This window comes from Coenobita brevimanus, chromosome 13 (genome assembly GCF_032717465.1).
Source record: "Coenobita brevimanus isolate Jiangsu-jjx chromosome 13, ASM3271746v2, whole genome shotgun sequence".
In the NCBI taxonomy this organism is placed as follows: domain Eukaryota; kingdom Metazoa; phylum Arthropoda; class Malacostraca; order Decapoda; family Coenobitidae; genus Coenobita; species Coenobita brevimanus.
This window is the reverse complement of record NC_136966.1, coordinates 52,357,162-52,384,230: the sequence shown is the minus strand read 5'-3', so window position 1 is coordinate 52,384,230 and position 27,069 is coordinate 52,357,162. Positions and strand designations below refer to the sequence as shown.

At 41.7% G+C, this 27,069-nt stretch overlaps 1 protein-coding gene across 2 annotated transcripts in view; it reads right to left on the bottom strand.

Annotated features, from left to right (window-relative positions):
* LOC145416391 (uncharacterized) overlaps positions 1-27,069 on the bottom strand; it is a 140,301-nt gene that overhangs the window by 4,027 nt on the left and 109,205 nt on the right. For both annotated transcript variants that reach the window (XM_080285353.1, XM_080285354.1), the window contains exon 3: positions 1,612-1,787. In XM_080285353.1, the coding sequence (XP_080141479.1) occupies positions 1,612-1,780 (169 nt within the window). In that variant the 5' untranslated portion in view covers positions 1,781-1,787. The remainder of the gene's footprint in view (positions 1-1,611; positions 1,788-27,069) is intronic.

Here is a 27,069-nt window from a genome sequence, read left to right as displayed (position 1 = left end):
CAGAGCAAAAGTATTTAATTTTTCTGAGCATGAATCAAAGAAAGAAATCACAGTTTCATCAATCTTCCTCCTCCTTTCCATGCCATCCTGTGGTAGATTCAGAGAAGGTTGGGGGTACAGGGAATATTTATTTTTACTTGAGGTACTAATAATTCCTGTAACATGTACACAAAACTACTTAATGTTTGCAATATAGAGTATTTTTCAAAACTCTTTGCCACATGAATCTGACCAAAATAATGATGCTTTGCAGTTTATGATTGGAAAATAAATTGTAATACTGCATATACATTTTAAAAATTACTATAAATCTAATATATAACTGATATTAATGTCTAAAAAGAAAAGGAAAAAGCTTTGGAGCCCCCCTTTGAACAAATACTTGATCTGCCCCTATTGTAAGACCTGTTAATAACTAAGAAGGATTTCCATTCTCCTGCAGGAAAAACACAGATATACTCTGTCTGTTTTACTTTGACAAAATGATCATTCTCCACATTAAATTCTGAGTGTTAATAAGATACTGTACTGACACTAGAAAATGGTGCCAGTCAAGAAAAAGGTAAGTGGACAAGATATAGGGCAGTAGTATTATCAGTGACTGAGTTACAAGAACTGCAAATCAAAAGATAATCACTACATTAAGGTAGGCAAACTATTATACAGTACTGTATTCATTCTCACTTGCCCCTATGGATAAAACAATGTATGATTAACATGAAAATTGACTTACTTTATTATATAACATATTATCAAAGTAACAATCCAAATAATAATAAAAAGATGGTTAGGTTTGTTATGTCGTGCATACAGCCTATATCAGTGCTGGTTTCATACTGATGAATTTTCTTAAGCTTACTGTATGTAGTGTATGAGACTGCTTGTTTATTCTTATATCTCCACTCATATAACTACAATACATTATGCAACAAAATCAATATGAATAAAAAAAAAAAAAACTATTGCAGTATCTATCTATTGCCATAAGCCTTAATCCCATAAGGGGTGGCCACAAACAAATCACCTCAATGTCACCTGGTCCTTCGTCATTTCACTGCCCTGCACCCAGCTCACACCCCCCCTCTCTCATATACCTCTCCACTCCATTCCTCCATCTCATCCTCTGCCACCCCTTCCCTCTCCCCCTCTCCACCTCACTCACATGAGGTGGAGGGGGGGAGAGGCCAAATCACCACAGTGTATTGCTCCTAACAGTTTCCATCATATCTGCATCCACATCAAAACAGTCCTTCACTTCCTCATTTGTCAATCTGTCTCTCCATGTATCTCCACATGCTCCTCTCAAATAACTCATTTCCACAGCACTCACTCTTGACTTGTGTCCTTCCAACAAGGTCCAAGCTTCACTTCCATACATTACAGCTGGTATCACAATACTGTCATGCAGTGACTTTTTTACTTCCATGTTCACTTCCCTGTTTCTTATCACTGCTTTCAATGAACCAGCAACTACATGAACTATATGTTTTCACATACTATATGTACCATGTATTTTCACATACTAAGCTTCTAAGGAGAGTTTACCCAGTAAATTGACTTAGATCCTCAATAAATAAGATCCTTGTGCCCTGAGGTGGGTAAGCATCTTACCCGAGCATGTGAGCTTCTCAAGCGCCTCGGGCAGGTCAGCAGTAGAGGTGCAGGAGTGATCTGACAGAATATCCGGCAAGGCGTTTCGGCGCCCTGTCCGGCCTGTCGCAATGAACTCGGTGGTGGCGTCCCCTGTTCCATCCCGTGTCCCCTCCATCACACACAGCATCCTACACCTGCAAGGATATTTATAATTAAACACTTGACCATCCTATGTCACCATCAAGAACACATTTAATTATTCACTTGTCCATCCCATGTCCCATCACACACAGCATCCTATACAGTAGTTTGGTATCTTTCACTCTTGACCTGGTCATCCTGTTTATGTACACTCTGAGGCAAATGTTCATGGAGGCTCTGGGGCAAATGTTTATGGAGGCTCTGAGGCAAATGTTTATGGAGACTGAAGCAAATAATTATGTATGCTCTGAGCTAATGTTTAAAGATGCTCTGTGGCAAATATCTATGAAGACTCTGAGGCAAATGTTTATGGAGGCCCCTGAGGCAAATGTTTACAAAGGCCAAAAGGCAAATGTTTATGGAGGTCCTGGGGCACATATTTATGGAGGTCCTGAGAATAATATTTATGGAAAGTATGAGGTAAATGCTTATAGAAGCCCTGAGGATAATATTTATGGAGGCCCCAATGAAAATATGCATGAAGGCCCTGGAACAGATGTTCATAGAGGCCCTGAGGCAAATATTCATGAAGACTCTGAGAACAGTATTTAAGGAATCTCAAAGGCAAATGTTTATGGTGGTCCTAAGGCAAATATTTATGGAGGCTTTGAGGCAGATGTTTATGAAGGCTTTAAGGCGGATGTTTATGGAGGCTTTGAGGCAGATATTTATGGAGCCTTTGAGGCAAATGTTTATAGAGGCCCTGAGGCCAGGGGCACACCCAGGAAGTTTCTAATGGGGGGGGCCCGTAGTGAGGTGAGGTCAGGTAATCCGATAATTATGGGGAGATCACATGCAGGTTTAGAGTCAGGGAGCTGCTGGCTTATGTGTTACTCTTTGTTCGTACTTTCCAATTTTTCATGTTTTGCTGCTATCGAAATAATATATATAAATTTTCAGCAGCCCAGAGAGCTAAGAGGGGGGCAAGGGCCCGGTGGTCCCCCCCCCTGGGTGTGCCCCTGCCTGAGGCAAATGTTTATAGAGGCCTGTTAGTTTGTTTACGAAGACCCTTTTATTTGTGGAGGCCTTTATATTTGTGGGGACCAATTTATCTGTGGGGACCCTTATTTTTTTGGAGACCCTCATATCTGTGGAGACCCTTATATTTCTGGAGACTCATATGTTTGTGAAGACTCTTGCATTTGTGGAGACCATTATATTTGTGGAGACCCTTATATTTGTGGAAACCCTTATATTTGTGGAGACTCTTATATTTGTGGAGACCCTTGTATTCATAGAGGCCTTTATGTTTATCTCATCTCATCTCATCTCATCAGCCATTTGAGTGTCCACTGCAGGACAGGCCTATCCCTATACCGAAATGGGGACGATACAGCCAATGTAACTGTATCAAGTGGCTTAGGCTCTCTGGTAGGGATTGTATGTAGGGTGAGAAGTGCTTGTAAGTGTAATTGTAGTGTTGTAGTGGTTTTGGATGTGTGTGTAGTCTGCGAACCAAGTGTAATCGGCCCATGCAAGCCGACTGGGTGCAAGCATACTTTATAGTATGCGACAGTGGTTTAACCACAGCACCCCTGATGTCCGCCAAGCAGTACGTGGTCAGAAGAATGCTCCCAAAGTTTATTACCCTGGTGGGACACGAACCCTCGTTCTTCAGTGCACGAAAACGCACACTTTACCACTGTACCACAGAGGCTTCTTTCTATTTATGGAGACCCTTATATTTATGGAGACCCTTATATTTGTGGAGACCCTTATACTGTATTTACAGAGACCCTTTAATCTGTGAAGACCCATATATTTACTGATACCCTTATATTTGGGGAGACCCTTATATTTGGGGAGACCCTCATATTCATGGAGGCCTTTCTATTTATGGAGACCCTTATATTTATGGAGACCCTTATATTTGTGGAGACCCTTATATTTACAGAGACCCTTTTATTTGTGAAAACCCTTATATTTGGGGAGACTCTTATATTTGGGGAGACTCTTATATTTGGGGAGACTCTTATATTTGGGGAGACCCTTACATTTGGGGAGACCCTTACATTTGGGGAGACCCTTACATTTGGGGAGACCCTTACATTTGGGGAGACCCTTATATTTATGAAGACCTTATATTTGCAGAGACGCTTATATCTGTGGAGACTCTTAAGCTCCATTACTGCCGCTAGAAATTCGATTCACAGCAATGCATGTGGAAGTAAATTTACCACAGCATTATTCTACCCGGGATGCTATCTATCTATCTATCTATAGCCCGACGCCCTAATCCCGCAAAAGGGTGGCCGCAGACAAAACGCCTCCAAGTCACTCTGTCACCCACCATTTGACTCCCCTCCCCCCAACTCACCCCCCCCTCCCTCATATACCTCTCAACTCCATCCCTCCACCTCATCCTCGGTCTACCCCTCCTTCTCCCTCCCTCCACCTCACCTACATACACCCTCTTAGTCAGTCTTTCATTCTCCATTCTCTCCACATGTCCAAACCACCTCAGTGTATTTCTCCTAATCTTTTCAATCACATCCACATCTACCCCACAACGTTCCTTCACTTCTTCATTCGTCAACCTGTCCCTCCACGTCACTCCACATGCTCCTCTCAAGTAACTCATTTCCACTGCTCTCACTCTTGACTTGTTCCCCTCTTGCAAGGTCCACGCCTCGCTTCCATACGTCAGGGTAGGGATCACAATACCATCATGCAGTGACTTCTTAACTTCCATACTCACCTCCCTATTTCTCATCACTGCTTTCAGTGTACCAACAACCTTTCTTCCCTGCTGTACCCTTTCACGTACTTCATCCCCCAAAGTTCCATCCTTACTCATCACACTACCCAAGTACTTGAATGCACTCACATTCTCCATATCCTCACCATCCAACCTCACTGCACACTCTGTGGCTTCATTCCTCTCAAACACCATAACTTTACTTTTGTTTACATTAATTTTCAGCTTCCTCCTCCTACACACTGTCCCAAATTCATTCACCAAACCTTGCAACTCCCATTCATCTTCACTCAACAATACTGTATCATCAGCAAACAGCAACACCAGAAGCTTCCAAATCTCACCCTCATTCATTAGGGCCACCCCCACATCCACTGCCCTACCTTGCACCTCCTTTACAACCCCATCCATATATATATTAAACAGCCATGGAGACATCACACACCTCTGTTTCAGTCCCACATTGAGATCAAAGAACTCACTCAGCTCACCATCCACTCGCACCGTAGCCCTAGCTCCCTCGTACATACTCTTCACAGCACTCAACAATTTCCCCTCCACTCCATATATTCTTAATACCTTCCACATACCTTGCCTATCTATTCTGTCATAAGCTTTCTCCAAGTCCATGAAGGCAGCATACACTTTCCTTCCCTTCTCTAGATACTTCTCCACTAAACATCTTAGAACAAATATCTGATCTACACACCCTTTTCCCTTCCTAAATCCCCCTTGTTCTTCTCCAACTAGCTCCTCTGTCATATGCCTAACCCTATCAATGTGTATTCTACCATATATTTTACCAGTCACACTAAGAAGGCAAATACCCCTATGGTTACCACATACTTCTCTCTCCCCTTTTCCTTTGTACAGAGGAACAATTATACCTGATTTCCAGTCCTCTGGAACCCTTCCCTCTTCCCAAGCCAATCTACACAACTTCCATATCCACTCCACAACAATCTCACCCCCATACCTAAGCATTTCACCACACACTCCATCAATTCCTGGGGCCTTTCCCAGCTTAATCTTCTTCATTGCTTCCACTACTTCCGACCTACTGATCTCTTCCTCCCTCCTCTCATCTCTTCTTCTCCCAGCCATTCCCCAACCACTTATACTCACACTGCTCTCACTCTCTACATTCAACAAATCCTCAAAGTGCTCCTTCCACTTTACATAAAAATATACGGTATTTTCTGGTTAACTTATATTCAAGCACTACTGAGAGAGAGAGAGAGAGAGAGAGAGAGAGAGAGAGAGAGAGAGAGAGAGAGAGAGAGAGAGAGAGAGAGAACTATAAGCGGTGCAAGGAACGTGACATTCAACAAGTCTCTTCCCTTAGGTTGAAGGTTGCGTCCATGAACTATTTAAGGAAGTCTCGCCCACCTGCCTAGACATACACATAGATAGATGGATAGGTAGGAAGATATAGGAATGGATATTTGGATGGACAGATAGATACAGATAGATAGATGGACAGAGAGATAGATAGACAGATGCTGTAGACAGACAGATAGATATAGATAGATAGACAGACAAATAGGTAGACAGAATGATGGGTTGACAGTCAGATAGATAGATGGATGCATACATACATGGCATATACAGACACATACGGTATACTGTATATAAACTGAACCATGCAGATCGATCGATCGACTGACAGACAGATGGATTGAAGGACAGATAGATATAGATAGATAGATAGATAGGTAGGCAGATGGATAGTTAACTGATCGACAGAGAGAGAGAGAGAGAGAGAGAGAGAAACTAAATAAGGATGTGATTGCTTTCCCACACGAACTTGCTTCCTCTGTTCTCAGGTTCTTATTCTTGTCAGGAGAACTTCTATACTCTTTTCATTTCATCCTGACCTAAAACTCTCTCCATCCTGAATGCTTATTTGTAACAAGAGATTAGCATTCGAATATGATGCCACTCACGAAGGAGTGTTCTGAAAAGGATCTGGAATGTTCTAAATAGGTTCTGAGAATGATGAGGAGATGGACGCTTGTGTCCTAGGATGCAACACAAGTGCTGGGCGATGCGATTGAAATGTCCTTATATATATATATATATATATATATATATATATTCGATAGTGTGGTGGTTGCTACTAACATGAAGTTGGCAAAATAAAATACAGAACAAACAAAAAACAACCGAAGAAATACTAGCAACTGAACATATACCTGTAACAAAGAAAAGATACCAATTAATAATGAATATGAAGCACACATAAAAACGACAAAAATAAGGCAGACAGGTCATAAATAACAAAATCTAAATCATAAACATCACAAATATCACAGAATAAAGCAGGATTATCATTAGTAACAAAATATAAGCATATACATATAATCACCAAAGAATAGGGTAAAAACAAAAAAAGTAGGACTATGTAACAGAAACATCAAAACTAACAAAAATCATAAACATAATAAACACAAAGGAATGAAGCAAAACCAAAATAAATACAGTAAAAGGGAATTTAGCAAAAAAAAAAAGAAAGAATAAAGCTTGAACATTAAAAATACATGAAAGAATAAAGCAGAAACAACCTATATGACAAACATCATAATTTATATATCGCAGTACATATCGGACACATTTTACAAAAGTATCTGAAACAAAGTGAAAAAAGTAATAAGAGTAATGGAAATGCTGGAATAACTTAGTAGTAATAATAAGAGGAAGAAATAACATCGGATTAATAACAATAAAAATAATACGGCAAAGACAAAAAAGCTATACCATGAGAAAAACCATGCGATAACTAATGCAACTGCAAAAGGTAACTGATATGATCCAGACGTTAAAAAAAAAAAAAAAAAGGCACCGCATGAAACATAAACGAATAAAAAAGAAAAAAAAAAAAAAGCCGAACCCTCAAACAAGTCTCAGAGACTACATATTCCTCTTAGTTACAACCTGTAAACCTGTATGTTAAAGTAAAGGAGATATAAGGGGTTTAAAGTTTCAAAAAAAAAAAAAAAAAAAAAGGTCATAAGTCGGTCATATCTGATTTTTTTTCAATATTTCGAAAAGACGGGCATCAACCTCCTACATGACCCTATAATTATACAAAATATGAGAAAATTCCAACAAATAGTTCCTGAGATACAGCGTGGAGCGGAGGTACGGACGTACGGACATGAACTAACCTAAGATTCCCACTTCGTGAGAAACGAATTGGAATAATAAAATGTCAGCAATATAAAAGAAAAGTGAATTACAATGAAATAAAAAGTATATACTAATACAAAAAAATCAGGCATCTTATGACAATTTCGACGCAGTTAAATCTTCTGGCGTTAATGTGGAATAGGCTACTAGAGCTGTTCTGATTATGAGAGGGCTAACGGTGGCGGTATTAACATTTAGGTCGGTATTTTGGCACGGTTTGGAAGGTTACTAACACCTCTTCCTTAGTGGTTTACATTTTCTGACTCTGCTCCGTTACCATCTTGTGTGTTATTCATGCCATCTACGTCGATATTAAAAAGATATAAGAAGCAAAATAAGAGGATATTAACGGGATGTTTAGAAAATAAATCACTGATGAAATGGTGTTAGGAAGCCTCCTTACCCGACGAAAATACCACTCCTATAGAACTCACTCTTAGAATAAAATCAGGTGACAGCTGGAAGAGAATACCAGAATTATCCTGACCATTAAAGAGTAAACCAATGAAAAGTAGAGAAACTGCGGATAACAATATGGAATTAAAAGTAAAATAAAAGAGTACAACATGAGAACACACAAACAACAGGAAAACAGCAAAAATGAAGAACATCATAACACATAATCAACAGAAAACCAAGTAGATTAAAAAAAAAAAAGGGAAAAACATCACATTTCCAAACGTACATAAAAGCGCTAGGAAACTGAATACATAAAACATAAAAAGCACAAAAACACAACAAGGACAAAACAAAAACTGACAAAGTAACAGAGGACGAGGAATATTATATGTATATAGTCACACCGTCTCTCTCTCTCTCTCTCTCTCTAAGTTAATGTCTTCATCATTAACATTATACTCTTTCTTTTCAAAAACATTTATATTTTAGTCTCTCTCTCTCTCTCTCTCTCTGTCTCGCAGGTGGGTGTTTCAAGGGGGGAACAGTTATATAAAAGGTAAACTAAGGGACAAAGAGAGAGTGGGTGCCAGTGTGAAAACCAATTTTGGCTTTACCCTGAGAGAGAGAGAGAGAGAGAGAGAGAGAGAGAGAGAGAGAGAGAGAGAGAGAGAGAGAGAGCAATACGAGCCTTTCCTGTCTCTTCTGGGAATATGGATTTAAAATTACATGCTACAGTTAACCCTTTCACTTTGACGATTTATTTATTTATTTATTTACTCAGTTTAGGAGAAAGTTTTCGAAATTAAGCACTTCATCGGTGCAGGAGAGAGACGCCTTCACGGGGTGGCACTGATATAACGGGAGGGCTCTGTTACGTGGTTATACAAACGTCCCTCAACTACCTCCCTATACCCCGAAAGGAAAATAGTGAACTGCTTGAGAGGAGCATCTTAAGTCCGTGGTCCACTGGGTTCATATTTCAAGCCAACCTGAGGCTGCTACTACTACTACTACTACTACTACTACTACTACTGCTGCTGCTGCTGCTGCTGCTACTAGTACTAATTTCAGTTTCAGCCAATAAGTAAAATCACCTGAAGAGTGACACTGAAAAAATTTCATAGCGTGGTTGAGAGTTATACCCTCAGTGCGGTTTCTTTTTTCTTTTCTTCTTCTTCTTCTTCTTTTTCTTCTTCTTCTTCTTCTTCTTCTTCTTCTTCTTCTTCTTCTTCTTTCTCTCTCTCTCTCTCTCTCTCTCTCTCTCTCTCTCTCTCTCTCCGAGCGATTTTACTTTGTTTCAATGAGACTTTCTAAACTTGAGGTTCTTGATGTATCTTTCAATAATCCATTCATTGCACGAGGCCCTTCCCTACGCCTAATGAAATTGTGTGGTGGCAAGATAAGGTAGTGATGGGAGGAAGGGTTTGGTGCGATGATGTGTCATACTTGTAGGTATGTACAGAAATTGCATGTATGTAAGTATGCATATGAATGTATGTATATTTGTATTTATATATGTAGGCTATACATGTACGTATGTGCTGTATGTATTCGTATATTACAGAGGCCAGCTTTTACTGTATACACCCTTTTTTACTGGCAGGCAGGTGTATTACACATAATGAAACCGTGTTTGAATAGGGTTATACAACCAATGAGCGCATCACGCCAGCTAAATAACTGTCAAACACATTTACGTGTATCACCGGTCTTTGATGTGTTCCCATCAGCTACATTACACAACACATCAACATTTTCGACTATTAAATGTAGTAATTGAACTGATAAATGTTTCATATCTTTTCTCACATATCTATCATATATATATATATATATATATATATATATATATATATATATATATATATATATATGCGGTTGACGTCCAAGCCCTTCTTTGTATAAATTCTCTCATCTGTGTCATACTTAACAACATATTCATGGAGGCGTTTTCCTCAGTATCCATTTTTATTATTTTTGTCGCACTTGTGTCGTATTTACCAACATTTTTACCCATAAAGGAGCTGTCCTATGGATGTCGATGGACTCTTCTGTCGTGCATTTTTTTTTTTTTTTTTTTATGAACATCATAAATTTTCCATTATTAATCCCGCACAAATATTAACAAAGTCACAGCCGTTTTCTAGAATTTTCCCAAACAAGTGTGGTTGATTACATGAGGATACATAACGCATAAATAAACCCTTTTCAATGATATCACAGAAATTTAAGTGGGTGGAATGCATCTGTTTTTGCGAATGACCCACTGCACTTCCATTAAAATCTGCGAGACAGAACCAAGGAACTCTGCCTCCAGTTTCACCCACACTTCATTTCACCAAAGCTTTACCTGCAGTTAATCCACACTCAACATCACACTTTACTTTCACTAAACAAGAGGTTAAGTATTTAGCATGGCATCTTCCACATAATCAGAGCTATTCATGACACCACAAGTTCAGTTTGATATGAAAATCTATAATAATCCATTTATTTCCCTTAAAAACAATCTTTGGAGGCTTTATAACATCACCAAAATCTTATTGGGAAATTTCGACAACACAGCCATTCCTCTACTGATAATTGCTTTGGAGAAAATAATCTTTAGAGCTCATTAGATTGGTAAATAAAATGAGCTCGAGATATGACAGCATTGACACAAACAAGATAACTCGTGTGGGGAAAAATGAAAGAAAAGAAAAAAAAAAAAAAACGCTGGCAAATATGACTCGAAATGAAACATGAAGAGAAAGGGACTTGGATGTCATCCTTTTTGACTCTCTCTCTCTCTCTCTCTCTCTCTCTCTCTGTATGTATGTATTTGTGTATTTGTCGGTCTGTCTGTCTCTCTTTCTGTGTGTGTGTGTGTGTGTGTGTGTGTGTGTGTGTGCTATTTCACCAAACACAAGACAACACACTCCTGACAACTGCCGATAAATACAACGAAGCTAATATAACCCTGAATATATCTCTCTGACAAGTTCTTAACCACCCCACCGTCTGGTAAGCCTTCTAATTCCCATCATCTTACCCCTTTCCATTTAGTAAACCCCTTCACTTCAACACTGCCAAACCTCTCTCTCTCTCTCTCTCTCTCTCTCTCTCTCTCTCTCTCTCTCTCTCGGTTGTCATTACTACTCGTGCTGCTCTGTCGTTACTGTATTGGGTGACGTTATTGGTATCCTCTTCGTCCTCCTCCTCGTCCTCCTCCTCCTTCTCTTCCTCTTCGTTTACTTCCTCATTTCTTTTTGCTTCTTCTTTGCTACTGCTACTACTTTTACTACTACTACTACTACTACTTTTATCTTCTTTCTTCTTCCTCTTTTTTTTTTCTTCTTCCTCTTCTTCGCTGGCGTCGTTGTCGTCTCTAACATTCATTTCCCAGCACAAAAGCAATAAGGCAGGACAAGCAACTATGTCAACAGTACACAAACGCTCACGTACACTAAAAAGAATAATAATAATGATAAAAAAAGACTATCCACCACCTACTGACCTCATTTTTTCTTAATGGTGGTGAGGATTATAGTGTTTGAGGTTCTTGGTATGACCTGAGAAACACACACACACACACACACACACACACACACATTCCTGGGCTGTGATGAAGTGGTGGCCTACATATACACCAATCAATGAAGTTCTTGGTTTTGTTCTGCATCTTATCTCTCTCTCTCTGACCCACCTACAATACCTGAAATCACCCACCTTTTTTTTTTTTTTTTTTTTTTTTATGTGCTCGACTCTGGGCATAGGCTTCTCAGCCTGCTCCCAAGGCCCAGTAGTCCTCCTACATATCGTACACCTCTACATGTCACCACTTCGGCACTAACACCCACCGTCCATACTGAATACATGCTAGGGCTGTCTCATACAGGACTGGTGTATTGGTATTAGCGGGGGGGTATTTTTACGACATGTCGGCGGGTCTTCTGGTAGATTGGTAAGTCTGCCGTAATGAAATTCAAATCTTTAAACTGTTCCCTGCACCAGCGAGGAGACCTGGGTCCGGTAGGATCGCAAGCCACCTCTCTACCGACTGAGCCACCGCCTCCCCCCTAAATACACTCTCCCATTTGTATTCTCTTCTCCCATTTAATCTCTTCTTTAGTTCCAGTGTCTCCTTTGCATTTTGTCTTGCTATCTCCAGACGATTATATTCAGTTCTGGACTTCTCGAACTGGAGGGATTAGATATAGCCTTCATTAGCATCTTTAGTACCATTGGGCATTTGTATGTGTTGTGCTTTTTTGTGTGGTTAAGGTGTATGTTGTGTGTTTATGGAGTATGGTGTGGATATGGTGTAACTGTGGGTATGGTACAGGTGTGGGTATGGTGGATGGTGTGCTGTATGGTGTGGATATGGTAAGCGGTGTGCTGTATGATGTGGGTATGGTGAATGGTGTGCTGTCTGGTGTGGGTATGGTGAATAGTATGGGTATGGTGTGGGTATGGTGATTGGTGTGCTGTCTGGTGTGGGTATGGTGAACAGTATGGGTATGGTGTGGGTATGGTGAATAGTGTGGCTATGGTGTGGATACGGTGAACAGTGTGGCTATGGTGTGGGTATGGTGAATAGTATGGCTACGGTGTGGGTATGGCATATGGTGAGGCTAAGATGTATGTGTGTACTCGTAGATCATGGTGTGTGACGTAAGATACAGTGAATGATGTGGGTTTGGTGGTAAGGGTGAGTGTTGCAAATATGGTGTATGGCGTAGGCTACAGTGTATGGTGTGGGTATGGCGTATGGTGTAGGTATGGTGTACGGTTTGGGTATGGAGTTCAGTATGCTCAATGTCGGTATGGTGTTATTAAGATTTGTGGGGCTTAACAGCCTCACCATAACCAGGTATATCTCGCCGCTGGATGGTGTTTGGTGCTGGATAGTGCTGTATGGTGACGTTATGCTGTATGGTGGTGGTATGGTGTATGGTGGTGTATAGTGCTGTATGGCGTATGTGTGTGAGGTATTATCACGCTCCGGCCCAACACCCTCACCATTACCCAGGTATATACGGTCGCTGGGTCAACAGAGGCCAGCGTCATTGTAGTCACCCCTGCATCGATCGCCACACACGCACACACTCACACTCTCACTCGCACTCACACTCACATAACGCTCACACTAACCTAGGTCTTACTTTCCAACCAAGGCTCTCACTCATACTCACTCTCACTAATTCTCACTCTTATTCTATTCAAAGTCTTGCTCTTCAACCAAAACTCTCACCCACACTCAGTCTCACCTAACTCTCACTCTTACTGCAACCTAGGTCTTACTCTTCACCCCAAACTCTCACTCAAACTCACTCTCACCTAACTCTCACTCTTCTCTAACTTACCTCTACTCTCCACCCCACACTGCCATTCACATTCTCACCTGGCTCTCACCCTTACTCACTCTTACTTACCTCACTCTTACCCTTTACTAACTCTCACACTCACTTCTCTGCTATTCACTCCATTTCACACAGTCATCTCACTCCCACGCTTACCTTCCTAACACTCTCAGTTCTCCAATATTCATTCCATCATGAAAATTCACCTCTCTCTCTCTCTCTCTCTCTCTCTCTCTCTCTCTCTCTCTCTCTCTCTCAATACACACACTTTAACCCTCACCCTAACCCTCCAGTTTCCCCCTCTCACTTATCTCTCACTTTTACTCTCTCTCATTCTCGCCTCTCACACTTCGCTACACTCACCCTCACTCTCTCTCTCTACTTCTTACAATACCTACTGCTGCTGCTGCTGCTGCTGCTGCTGCTGCTCCTCCTCCTCCTCCTCCTCCTCCTCATCATCATCATCATCATCATCATCATCATCACCATCACCATCCTCCTCCTCCTCCTCCTCCCACACCTCCTCCTCCTCCTCCTCCTCCTCATCATCATCATCATCATCATCATCCCCTAACCTCTCCGAATTTTTCACTCAAGCTTATCTTCATTTCTTTTCACATCATGCTTCACTCACACTCACTCATAATCACATAATACCAGACTCTTTCTCACTCTTTAAACTCCGCCTCACTCACACTTTAGTACCTCACAGTCACTCTCATTCATTCTCATTCTCACCACATCACAGTCACTCATACTCTCACTCACACTACACCTTACTCATCTCCACTCTCACTATACACCACTCATTCTGACGCACAACATAACCTTACTCATTCTTACTCTCACGACACCACACTCACTCATACTTTCATGCAACTACACTTCACTTATTCTCACTCTCATTTTACCACACTCATTCACGCCACACCAGACGCATCCTCACTCTAACGACTCCACATTTCCCCTAACATTCACTGAAACCACGTCACAATCACTCTCAAAACACTTCATCACTCTCACGCCACGCTTTGCTCACCTTCCCTCACACTGCAACACACCACACTTACACTCACACCCTCAGTACACTAGCGTCACACTGCACTCTACTCATCCTCATTTTCACAGCGCTATGTTCATTCTGACTGACATTATTATCAGCATTATCACACCATATTCATCCTTCCTCTCACTACACTCACTCTCACTCACACCACACCACACCATACTCACTCTCATTCATGCTGCACTCAGTCCCACACCACCACATCGACTACACTATACTCTCTCTCTCTCTCTCTCTCCCTCTCTCTCTCTCCATACGGGCTAACTCCACCTTCGACCACATCACCACGCACCTCACCACATCCCCATCTTTCACATTCACATCTTCAACCATTTTCCCTTCTTACTGACTCAGAGGTCGTAGATTGTGGCGACCATCGTCCTCTCACTTAATGTAATGATGTCTATTTCTTCCTTCACCTTTTTCATGCTATTTCTATGCCTGCCCTCCATTCTTCCTATATCCCCTATCATTCCTGTTATTACTTTTCCGTCCACTTCAGGTGACTCTATGTTGAGTGCCAATCCCAATGGTTCCCTGTAACCCAGAAAAATATTAACAACTCTGGGTCACAGTCACATTAACTAAATAACGAGGTGATAGGGAGTTTACTATAGTACCCCTGTTGACTGAGTGGAGATACATATGCGACGTCCATCCAGGAAACAAATCCCCACACTCTTCCTCGCACCTCGCTGTGACGAGGCGCTGTTCACCTCATGAGAACATCGGTTCACTGCACGGGCCGGCCCTGTAAGGGCGGATGCTCGCCTCTGGTTGATGGGTCTGCTGGACCAGACAGACCACAGTCACTCAACAACAACTAACATCACTTTCTCATTCCTAACTCACCTTACACATTCACTCTGTCACTGTTTCTCACCTCTCACTCTCATTGCCTCACTTCACTCCTCACACTCACCCTATTACTCATCCACACTTCTCACTTACCTCTTTCTCAGCTCTCTCACTCCTCAGCCTCTATTTCACCCTCCTCACCTCTTTCTCGCCTCAACCCACTCGATCACCCATCCTCACTCCTCTCTCACCTGCGTTCTCCTTCCTCATTCGTCAGTCCTTCCCTCACTTCCATCAACTCTACTCATTCTTCAATCACCCTATCACTCATCCTCACCTCTCCACTTCATGCCTCCCTCCTTCACTCTCCTCATCCCATTCCTCGGACTCACCCTTCATTCACTCATAATCAACCTTCGTTCATCAACCCCTCTCACCCTCCTTCATTCTACTTCCTCTCTTTCCACTTCATCACTCACACACCTACCCCTCCCCTTCCCCTCAACCCCCTGCCCCCTACCTTCCCCTCATTAAACTTTTATCATTAGTCCGCTCCTTCACTTTTCACTGCACCCTTCCGTCCCCTCTTCATCCACTCCTCCTCCTCCTCCTCTTCCCATACTCGTCGTCTCATACATCTTCTTCCATACTCGTCCTCCCATACCCCTTCTCCCACACTCGTCCTCCCATACTCGTCCTCTCATATCCATCCTTCTCCCATAGGCTACCTGTCCTCCTCCCATACTCGTCCTACCGTTTACATTTCCATGGGTGTTTACACTGCCAGGAATTCTCCACCTCTGTCAACTTCCTTCCATGTTTGCTTATCATGCAATATCCACACACACACACACACACACACACACACACACACACACACACACACACACACACACACACCAATGACCCGTTCACCCACTGATTTACTCATACACACACATGTGCGAACAGGGGCACACACACACTCAAGCACTCTGTCTGTCTGTCTGTCTGTCTGTCTGTCTGTCTGTCTCTCTCTCTCTCTCTCTCTCTCTCTCTCTCTCTCTCTCTCTCTCTCCCTCTCTCTCTCTCTCTCTCTCTCTCTCTCTCTCTCTCTCATCATTAATTCTGACCATCGCTCTCCCAGTCCACACACCGGCATATTTCCCACCAGACTTTCATATCACTCTCCTCCCTTCCCCCCTCTCTCTCTCTCCCTTCCCCCCTCTCTCTCTCCCTTTCCCTCTCTCTTCTCTCCCTTTCCCTCACTCTCACCTCCTCTTCCCCTCTCATCGCTTCCAATCTCTCTAACTCTCTATTCTCCTATCTCTAACCCTCTCTTCCCCTCACACTGCCTCCCTTTCCCTCACACTGTCTCTCTTCATCTCACACTAACTCTCTTTCTCTCACTTTGCCTCCCTTCCCCTGAAACTAACTCTCTTCCCCTCAAACTAACTTCCTCTCACACTGCCTCCCTTACCCTCATGCTAACTCTCTCTCCTTCACCCTGCCTCCTTTACCCTCATACTAACTCCATTCCCCTCACTCTGCCTCCCTTTTCACCATTCCTCCTTTCCCCTCATCCTACCTTCCTTCTAATACACAGCATCCCTTCCCCTCACACTGCCTGTCTGCTTCCCTTTCCCACATACTCCCTGTCTGCCTCGCTTCCCCTCACCCTTCCCCTATACTGCCTGCCTGCCTGTCTCGCTTTCCCCTCATCCTTCTCTTCACAATGCCTCCCTTCTCTTTCCCCTTTCCCTTCTCGCCACGTTCACTTCCTCTCGGTGGTGTCCGCAACAACGCGGCCTTCTCGAATGACTTATAATTACCTGATAGACTTCTCCCACTCATGTCTGTCTCTTAAAGGGTTTCTCTCTCTCTCTCTCTCTCTCTCTCTCCTTATCTATCTATCCACACACACACACACACACACACACACACACACACACACACACACACACACACACACACACACACACACACAATTGTCTTCCCTCGCTCTCACTTTTTCGTTCCTCTCACTCACCGTTTCACATTCTCCTCCTCTACCATTCCTTTTTTTCTTCTATCACTGCCTCCTCCTTCTCACATTCACAGTCTTCCACGTATCAAACACCTTTCTCCTCGTCCTCCTCCTTCTATTCTTTCTCCTTTTCTTTTCCTCCTCCTCTACTCCTCCTCCTACTCTTATTCCTCGTCTTTTTCCTCCTCCTCTTTCCCCAGCTCCTCATTATGTGGTGCCCCACGTGAGAGCCCCAGCAACTATCGCCCTCACACTGCGTCTAATCCTCCAAGGCAATTTCACGGGCGATCAACCTGGTCCCCGAGATTTTGCCCTCACTCCATCCCATCGTATTGAGTTACCTCGCTTCTGGAGTTTGGCGAAGTGATTTTTACTCCTTACTAACACTTTTTCCTCCTTTTCCTTTCGTGATGTGAGGAATCTTACTTACTTTTCTACTCTCAGGTAACTTGATTTAGCATTTTTAGGGGTTCAGGTCCTTTGAGAGTTATAGAACAGTCTCTAGTACGTCTTTCAGGACTACAGAATCATAAGATAACGTGTTCCTTCAGCTGACAGAATATTTAAACACTTTGGGCTTCTCCTCCTCTACGGAAACGTTCCTCAACCCTTTTGTTTTTTCGCGGCACATTGTGTAACTAAATGAACTCACTGTGGCATGCTGAGTTAGGCTGTCACTATACTTTCTCTCTCTCTCTCTCTCTCTCTCTCTCTCTCTCTCAAGGTAATTTAATAAAAATATATTCATAAGGAGTTACACTTGTGTCTCTTTTGATGTACGAGGGCGCCTGTGTTTGGATGTGTACTAGAAAGACCTAAGTGAGGTTCTCCACACAAGAATGACGAGGATGATCTTTTGTTGTTTTTCACGCCCATCCGCCCGCTTGGGGTAGATTTCTTTCACTCCAGTGAGGTTGGCCTTCGATTTGTGATATCCATATTCGAAATTGATACAGGTTTGGTCAATGGCGCTCAGCTCTAACATGTACAAAAATACAAGAAATGTGGGACTCTCAGGGCAGTAATATGAGGCATCGCTAAAGTCGACGGGAGTAAAGTACCTCCCGTCCGAAAAACGTTAGTGAATGACAGACGGACGAAGCTGCATTTAGAGATGCTCAAATATCTAAAGAATTGGATTTCTAGGTCAAAGCTTTCAAAATTTAGAGCCTTAGAAGCAGGAGACAGAAATAAGCCGACGCACTGAAAAAATAAAAATCTACTCATTTCGTGGGCGATAATAAAGTCTAAGGCTATAGGCATATTCAATTAATTTCTTCAACATCTGGACCAATCACAGGCATTACCAATACAACACAGACTATAAGTACTTTAAGACTTTTCCTTTGGCATAGTGAATAATCTTTTTCTCCCACATCTTGAACAATCATTAGCATTATAAGCAAAATGCAGGCTTCTCTTCATCTACGACTATCTCTTCATCTACGACTATCATACGCATTATCAGCTTAGTAGAACGAACACGTAACCCGGGCTGTCCACTGATTACGTTAGGTTAGGATAGGTTGGAATAGGTTTAGGTTTAGGTCTAGGTTAAGTTAGATTACGTTACGCTTAGGTCTAGATTTAAGTTAGCTTTGGTTCAGGTTAGATTAAGTTAGGTTAGGTTTGGTTAGGTGGAGTGAGAGGAAGTCTGGGTGGGGGCATTGTGGGTTTGCTTGTCAGGCATATTTATCTTCAGCCTTTCATGGTCCCTCGCCATTCTTCAGCCATCGACCAGGAGGAAGCAGTAATAACGCATCCCTGCCTGACTTCACCCTAAACAAATCTTCACAGCAGTTCAGTTTTGGCATGAATCAGTTTGCTTTTACAGTACTTCTCACGTTAGTCTTCACTCTGCGATGGCATTGAGGTTTTCAGTCTCTGTATTTTAACCGATTTTCACGATTATAGACTCCACTGAAATTTATTATGAATCACATTGTTTTGTTGTATCTTGCAGGTTATTATTCCCTCCAGTACGGGTGCAAAAAAGGTTGTTTCTGTATGAGATACGAATAGAAGCAAAGTATAAACAATGAAGAGGCATAAACGAAAATGACACTTTCAGTACTTTGACGACTTTCTACAGTAATTTTATTATGGTTTCCCTTTTCGACTCTGCTTCAAATTTGGAAAGATTTCTCGTACTGAAGAGGTACCGGTAAAGGATGGCTACACATGACATACCCAGTTTGAAAAATGTCTCAATCTTTTTAATCAGTGAACGTATTTTCTGTTCTATCCATGCGACTTCCAGACATTTTTATTAAACTTTGGAGAATTAATATCTGGAGAGACAGCTGGTGCTTTCATTACTCCATCGGTTACAATATTTCTCTCCTGAGTTGAATAAAATCGTGTGGTAGTCCGAAAAATAAAAAATAAAAATAAAAAAACGCTATCAGACTGAAGGGATTAAGGTAAGTGGAATCGTCTAGGGGTCATAGGAAAAAAATGAAATAAAAAAGTTTGAAATGTTTTATGAGTACGAAGGCGCCTCCAACAGAGATAAAATGACTGGTGTGTGTGTGTGTGTGTGTGTGTGTGTGTGTGTGTGTGTGTGTGTGTGTGTGTGTGTGTGTGTGTGTGTGTGTGTGTGTGTGTGTGAGAGAGAGAGAGAGAGAGAGAGAGAGAGAGAGAGTATTGCTGCAGGGGACGTTTTACCGTGAACGATAGGGATAATGATGTCCTGGGTTATATATATAGCTGTCGGCTGGGCGTAAGAATGTGCCGAGAATAAATGGTGCTGGGAATGATGGGCATATATATAATGGCGCTGAGAATAACGGTGCGTTGGAAATACCTGTAATGGTGTGGTGAGGGTTGATGTTAAGAAAAATAGTGGTGAGAAAAATGATGATGGGAATATATATAAACATAACGGTGCTGAGAGAGACTGTGCTTGAAATAATAACGTTGAGAATAATGGTGTTGGGAATAATGGTGCTGGGAATATGTGTAGTGAAAATAATGGTGTTTGGAATAAGTGTAGTGAATATAATGGTGTTGGGAATAAGTGTACTTAAAAATAATGGTGCTGGGAATAAGTGTAGTGAAAATAATGGTGCTGGGAATAAGTGTAGTGAATATAATGGTGCTGGGAATAAGTGTAGTGAAAATAATGGTGCTGGGAACAAGTGTAGTGAATATAATGGTGCTGGGAATAAGTGTAGTGAAAATAATGGTGCTGGGACTAATGGAGCTGGGAATAACTGTGCTGGGAATAATGGTTCTCGGAGTAATGGTGTTGAAAATAATGGGACTGAATTTAATGGTGCTGAGATTGGATTGTTTAGGTAGAGAAAGAGACAGAGGTAACAACAACAAATCTAAACAAAATCGTCTATTAGTAGCAAGAATAAAAGCATAGGTGATATTCTCGGATGAGGGTGTTATTACTTCCTGAGGATTACCTTCAGTTTACGAGAAAGACTTAAAATTGAAGGGGTCTGAGAAAGCCTATACATTAGCCTCTTCATTATTCAGGGTCTCTCAGAAGGTGAAGAAAATAATGTGGTCTTGGCATGAAGAAAATAAAACTAAAGTCTGGTTGTAAGGGTTAGGAGGGAGCGAATATCACCAACGATCGTATTCTTTACCTTAAAAAAAAAAAAAAAATGTCATATGAGAATTTATTGAAACGAGTCATTAAAAAAACTATTTCCCACACCCCATATCAAGTCCCCTTGGCTTACTGTATGACCTTCTCAGCGTGGTGATTTCATCTTATTCCTTCTACTAGCTGCCTTCCCAGCTTTGCTTGAAGATTACTGGAAACTATACTCTGTTCACTATAACTGGGCGTAAAATAGCCATCCCTCTATCTTGAATGCTGAGCTGGAACAAGAGATTAGTACTACAATATGGGGCTCGTCACGAAGAAGTATTATGGAAAGGATACAGAGTCGTGGTATATTTGTCTTTTTCAGCCACTGAGATACACGAAGCAAGCTGCAAAGGGACAAAAATCTTCGTAATGTTAAAGTGAATGAACACAGCAAAAGAAACCCGAAGTTTCCACTATGCTTGACTTGGTCCAGAATTTCGTCCTTTTGTAACTTATTTCTCGTAGCTCAATGGCAGGAAAAGACAATACTGTGGCTCTACATTCTTTCCATAGCGGTTGTTTGATGACGACCATCATATTCTACAACTCAGCATTGAAGATGGAGTGATGTCAGGTTTAGTCTCGGATAATTTGACTCTTCCACGATTTCACCAAACCTAAGGATGATACGATGGCATGTTTTATACTTCACTGTTGCCATCTCCAGACCATTTCATTTGACTCAGGACAGACAAGTGTTTAAAGTCCCGGTAAGGCCGCTAAGCCCTTGCTCCTACTGAGGGCACTCCGCTTTGTTCATTCGTTAATACGATGTGGGCATTTTGCTTTCACCGATAACACCATTATTATCCTAGAGTTAAATGAAAATTTTATTCTTAAGCAGTTAAGCGCTAACAAAGAAGGATGGTTTCCATTTACCGCTCTGATTTCGTTGAGTGTTGTCAATATAGTCAAGTGGTTCAGAGCTGCCATAGCAACCGACAGCTTTGTTCAGTCGTTCATCTTGGTGAGGAAATTTCACTTAACGTGCATGGCGTGCTGGAAGACTACGTTACAAATAGGGATGGTTTAAACAATACTATCTACCACGCGGCCCCCGAAACATGTGCTGACACCAAACTTGACATGGACCTGCTCTGGCAAACCGTGCATGCCCATGAGAATTTTCAGTTCATTCCACCCAGCGGTATGACCTGTAGAGGGTTCCCAATGTTTACCGGTAAATTGGACAAAAAAGTGTGCGTGGCTCGTCCGCAACTGACCGCCCGCAATTATAATTTACAGCATCGCTGTCGGTTCGTCGTTCCGCGTCTTCTGATGTACTGCAAGTCAAAATCCGAGGGGGTTAAATGCAGACATACACAGACACAGACAACGCTTATTCGCACATTATTATTGATATTTTTGAACACAACAAGGTAGAAAAAGTCTTCATTAACCCCTTCAATTCTAGACTGCTCTCCAACCCACGTAAAAATAGTGTGGCAGTAACGTGAATACATTAAATGAAGACGTCACCGTACTAATGAGGCTAACTTCCTTAATACACAAGACAAAAAAAAGTACCAGAACAACTGAATACATGTACAACGTATTTCTGAATGATTACTATGGTTTTTGTCATTAATGTTACATCTGATCGCGAGGAGCATCTCTAAACAGTTTCGTAATAATATACTGCATCGTAACAATTGCAACCCCAGACTCAACTGAATGCGAACTCACTGGACAGCAGGCTGAAGTTACCCTTCTCCTACAAGCCACCATATTCGTTTGGGGGGATCAGCAGGCAAGTGAGGGACGTTTGTATATTCAGGCAGCAGAGCCACCCGATCATATCGATGCCACCACGTGATGTCGTCCCTAGCCAGCACCAATAGTTTATAGCTCTCCTCCTTATAGTCTTGAAAACTGACAACACTGGAATTTGTAATAGTATCAGTAAACAGAGCTCATCCTTATAGTACTTAAAGACTGAAAACATTCGAATTTTTAATGGCAAACAGAGCTTATCCTTTATGGTCCTTAAATACTGAAAACATTCGAATTTTTAATTGCATACAGAGCTCCTCCTTAATGGTCCTCAAAAACTGACATCATTTGAATTTTTAATAGCATATAGGACTCCTCCTCAATGGTCCTTAAGAACTGAAAACGATCGAATTATTTATAGCATATAAAGCTTCTTCTTAATGGTCCATAGAAACTGCAAATATTCAAATTTTTAATAGCATATGGAGCTCTTCCTTGATGGTCCTTAAAAACTTAAAACACTCAAATTTTCATGAGTAAACTCGGTTCCTAGTTACAGTATTTAAACACTGGAAAAACTCGAATTTTTATATTTTCAGATTTAGAGAGCAATAAGTACAAAATTCGATCGCTGTGTCGTATATAACAAATCCTTCACAACAACACAGTATTTTTACATCTGACTAAAGCTGCAGTTCCTTACGAGATCGTTGGTGGTATCTTTAAACTGTTACCCTCTTAGAGCAAAAAAGTTATATTTGGCAGAAGTGCATGTAAGAGTGTTCTCTCTCTCTCTCTCTCTCTCTCTCTCACACACACACACACACACACACACACACACACACACACATCTCTCTCTCTCTCTCTCTCTCTCTCTCACACACACACACACACACACACACACACACACACACACACACACACACACACACATACCTGGCATGGTCGTAACTCCCAAACGAATATAGATCAACCGCATTTGTCGACCGTGTACCTGGGTCGTGCAGGTGTAAGTATCAATCGGCAAATCTGTCACCCGGCATAACTATTAAACTTACAGTCAAAATAGATCAGTATTTTTTCTGTGTGACCTAATAAGCTATAGATTAACCTAGTAGGGCGGGGGAGGGGATAGGAATAAGTTGGGATGCGCATGGGTGTTGGGGCAGGGCTGCGATAGTGGAGCCTGTGAAGAGGAGTGTTGTAGGAGTGTTGTAGGTTGTATGGACGTGGTAAAAACTTGAATCAAACTTTTCTCCAAACAAGACAAGAAAAACTACAACAAAAACAACCAACAATTAAGCATGTGCCGCTCCCACTCACCTTACGTCTCACCACACAGGTAAAATTCTTGACTAGCTGGAAAAATAAAGGAGCAAACGCAAACTTTCCAGAAAACAACATAAAAATCCTAAAGATCTGAGGGGAAGGGCATACTACATGACTCACCGTTAAATTTACATGCAGAAGCTGATGAATTCTACCTGCGGCCTTAAGTCACTTTTTACTAAATACATATTTTAATTTGGAACAATAACCAATTACTCTTACCTCCAACATATTACTCTTAAACAATCAAGCATTCACCTCGTGTACGCCGGTAAAAAATAGGGTCTACGTGGCCAGAAACGCAATGACCCGATTTGGAAGATTTCAGACCAGTATTAATTACATCCTGGGCGTAGGGAGGGGCTTAAGAGGAGGAAAAATCTTTAGCTGCGAATCATCTACGTAGGATTCGTGCTTGTTATTCCGTCTCACTGAACTGTCGGAGCTGCAGTTTAACCCTCTGAGCCTGGGAGGTTGTATCAATTTTATTCTTTCCAGTTCCTGACGATTTCATTCAGCCTTTAGGGTTTTCGAACTGGAGGGGTTAGATGCAGCCCAAACAGCCTAAGGTCCTTCAGTACGAGACACCTTTCTTAAGATAAGTGAAATCGTCTGGTAATGACAAGAATAATCAAAAACTGATGTCATCCGGATTCAAGGGGTAGAGTGAATGATTCATATTGGTTTCACATACCAAAAGGTGCTGAAGACCGATGTATTCACGCAGGGACAACGATATTACCGGGCAGCTCAACTGCCTGGTTATACAAACATCTCTCAATCAATTCCATATCCCCCCGTAAGGAGGATGGTAGATTGTATGGAAAGGAAGACTTCAGCCTGCATCCATCCGGTTAATATTCAGATAAGTCTGAGAGTGCAACTACTACTACTACTACTACTACTACTACTGCAACTACTACTACTGCAACTACTACTACTACTACATACCTAAGACTACATTTGTGCAGAATATTACCGGCCTAGAGTGTGGTCACTGAAAAAAAAAAAAAAAGAGCTAGCTAGTAAAAAGGTACACAAAAAAGAGGAACAGGAGAGAACGCGAAGAGAAAACGAGAGAAATAAAGCAAAGTTCAGTCACAGAAGGAAAACAAAAACCAGCTGCAGGATTTAAGACAGAAATAGTTGACTCCTACACGACAGCTGACAACTTGTGCTTCTTAACTAAGGTCACGAGATTTTATGTGTTCCCTGGAATTCTCCCGCAGATCAAGGGTGAAAGTTTTTATTGTGTGTGTGTGTGTGTGTGTGTGTGTGTGTGTGTGTGTGTGTGTGTGTGCACGTACTCATGGAGGCAGTAAGAAAATAGTATGTGCTGGCAATGGAGAAAAACTACTTAGAGGTGAGCTAAGCGATTATTTTTTATTGTAATATGCCATTCCAGTCCTTTGTATCATATCGTGTATAGGATCGGACACACACACACACACACACACACACACACACACACACACACACACACACACACACACACACACACACACACACACAGCTTGACCTACATTCTAACAACAAATCTTTCTTTCCCTAATTCAGTATTTTTATAATAATAATAATAATAATAATAATAATAATAATAATGTATGCGCGGTAGCGTTTACTACGAAGGGATGGCCTGGGTTGCAATGATGCCACGTACACAAGGCACAGGGGCCCGTGCACTAAAACACTTGCGACGCCCAGCTTTATGCAACCGGACTAAAGTACCTTCGTCATTCAAGCGTAAAGCTACCCGCAAAGTCCCACTAAACTTCGTAGGAGTCACGAACTCTGGTCGCGAAAATACAGATATTGTTCGTTTTTTTTCTTCATTGTCATGACTCCAAAACGAAACGTCTTACAGAAGCGTGTCTGGTACCAAAACGTATTAACATCCGGGGATGTTTCCTACAAATTTAGAGCAGCATTTGAGCTACAGTGTGAAAGCTGAAATCTAAAAGCATTCTATTACATTCTGACGTCTTTTCAGACATGTACAGTACTCGTAAGTCCACAGAAAATGATGCCCCATTCCACGTAGGGCCAATGGAGAGAAAACAGATACACGGTGGAACATTGATCCAGCGTGGTAAATTGATCTAGGGGAAAAATAGGTTCATATGAAATACAGGTCCATGGAAAAAGTAGGTCCATGATTAAACACAGCTCCATGAGGAAAACACGTTCAAGGAGGAAATAGGTCTAAGGAGGATACAGGCTCAAGGGGGAAAACGAGTCCACGTGGAATAATAGGTTAATGGGAGAAAAACAAGACTAAGGAAAATGACTGACAGCATGTAGGGATTAAAAAAAAAAACGTAGAGATACAAGAGATATCAAAAGCACAGATGGAAGAGAGCATTTGGGATGGGAAGCGATTTAGACTTTTACACTGATTACTACACTGCACTAGTTACAAATGTTTGGTGCGTACAGTGTGCAATGTAATAATGGGTACAGAACTTCGGGTCTCCTCCCACTCCAAATGCTCTCTTGTTTTTTTGTGCTTTTTACATCTCTTGTTTTATACCTTTTTCATCATTAAATGTTAACAAATATTTTTGTTTTCTAGTCATTATTCATTATTATAACGACGGCACCTTCAACTTCCCTCTGTCTAGACTCCTATGTTTCATCCTCCCCTTCCATCTCTACCGTTCTTTTTATTTCCTTCTCTCCTCCCTTAATTATTCTCCTCCTTCTCCCTCCCACCCCTTCCATGCCCATCTTTCACTCATCCTACCCCTACCACTACTCCACATTCATCTTCACGCTCATTTTCACTTTCACAACACTCAGATCACCCTCACTCTTATTCACTTTACAACATATACTCATTCACCCCGCCAGTTAAATACCACTAGGTCGTATTGCAAGCGGCACAGCATACTTCGCAACACGTCTTCCTTAGCGATTTACTTTGCATTTCACACATTTATATTATCCTGTATGCTATTAATATCCTTGCAATGTCAGCATAATTTGCATCAAGAACATACAGTGAGAGATTCAGGTGTAATGTGCAGCATAAATCTCTAAGAAACAGGTATTACGAAATCTTCAAAGTCAACTGGAATACCCTCTTTCTCTCTCTCTCTCTCTCTCTCTCTCTCTCTCTCTCTCTCT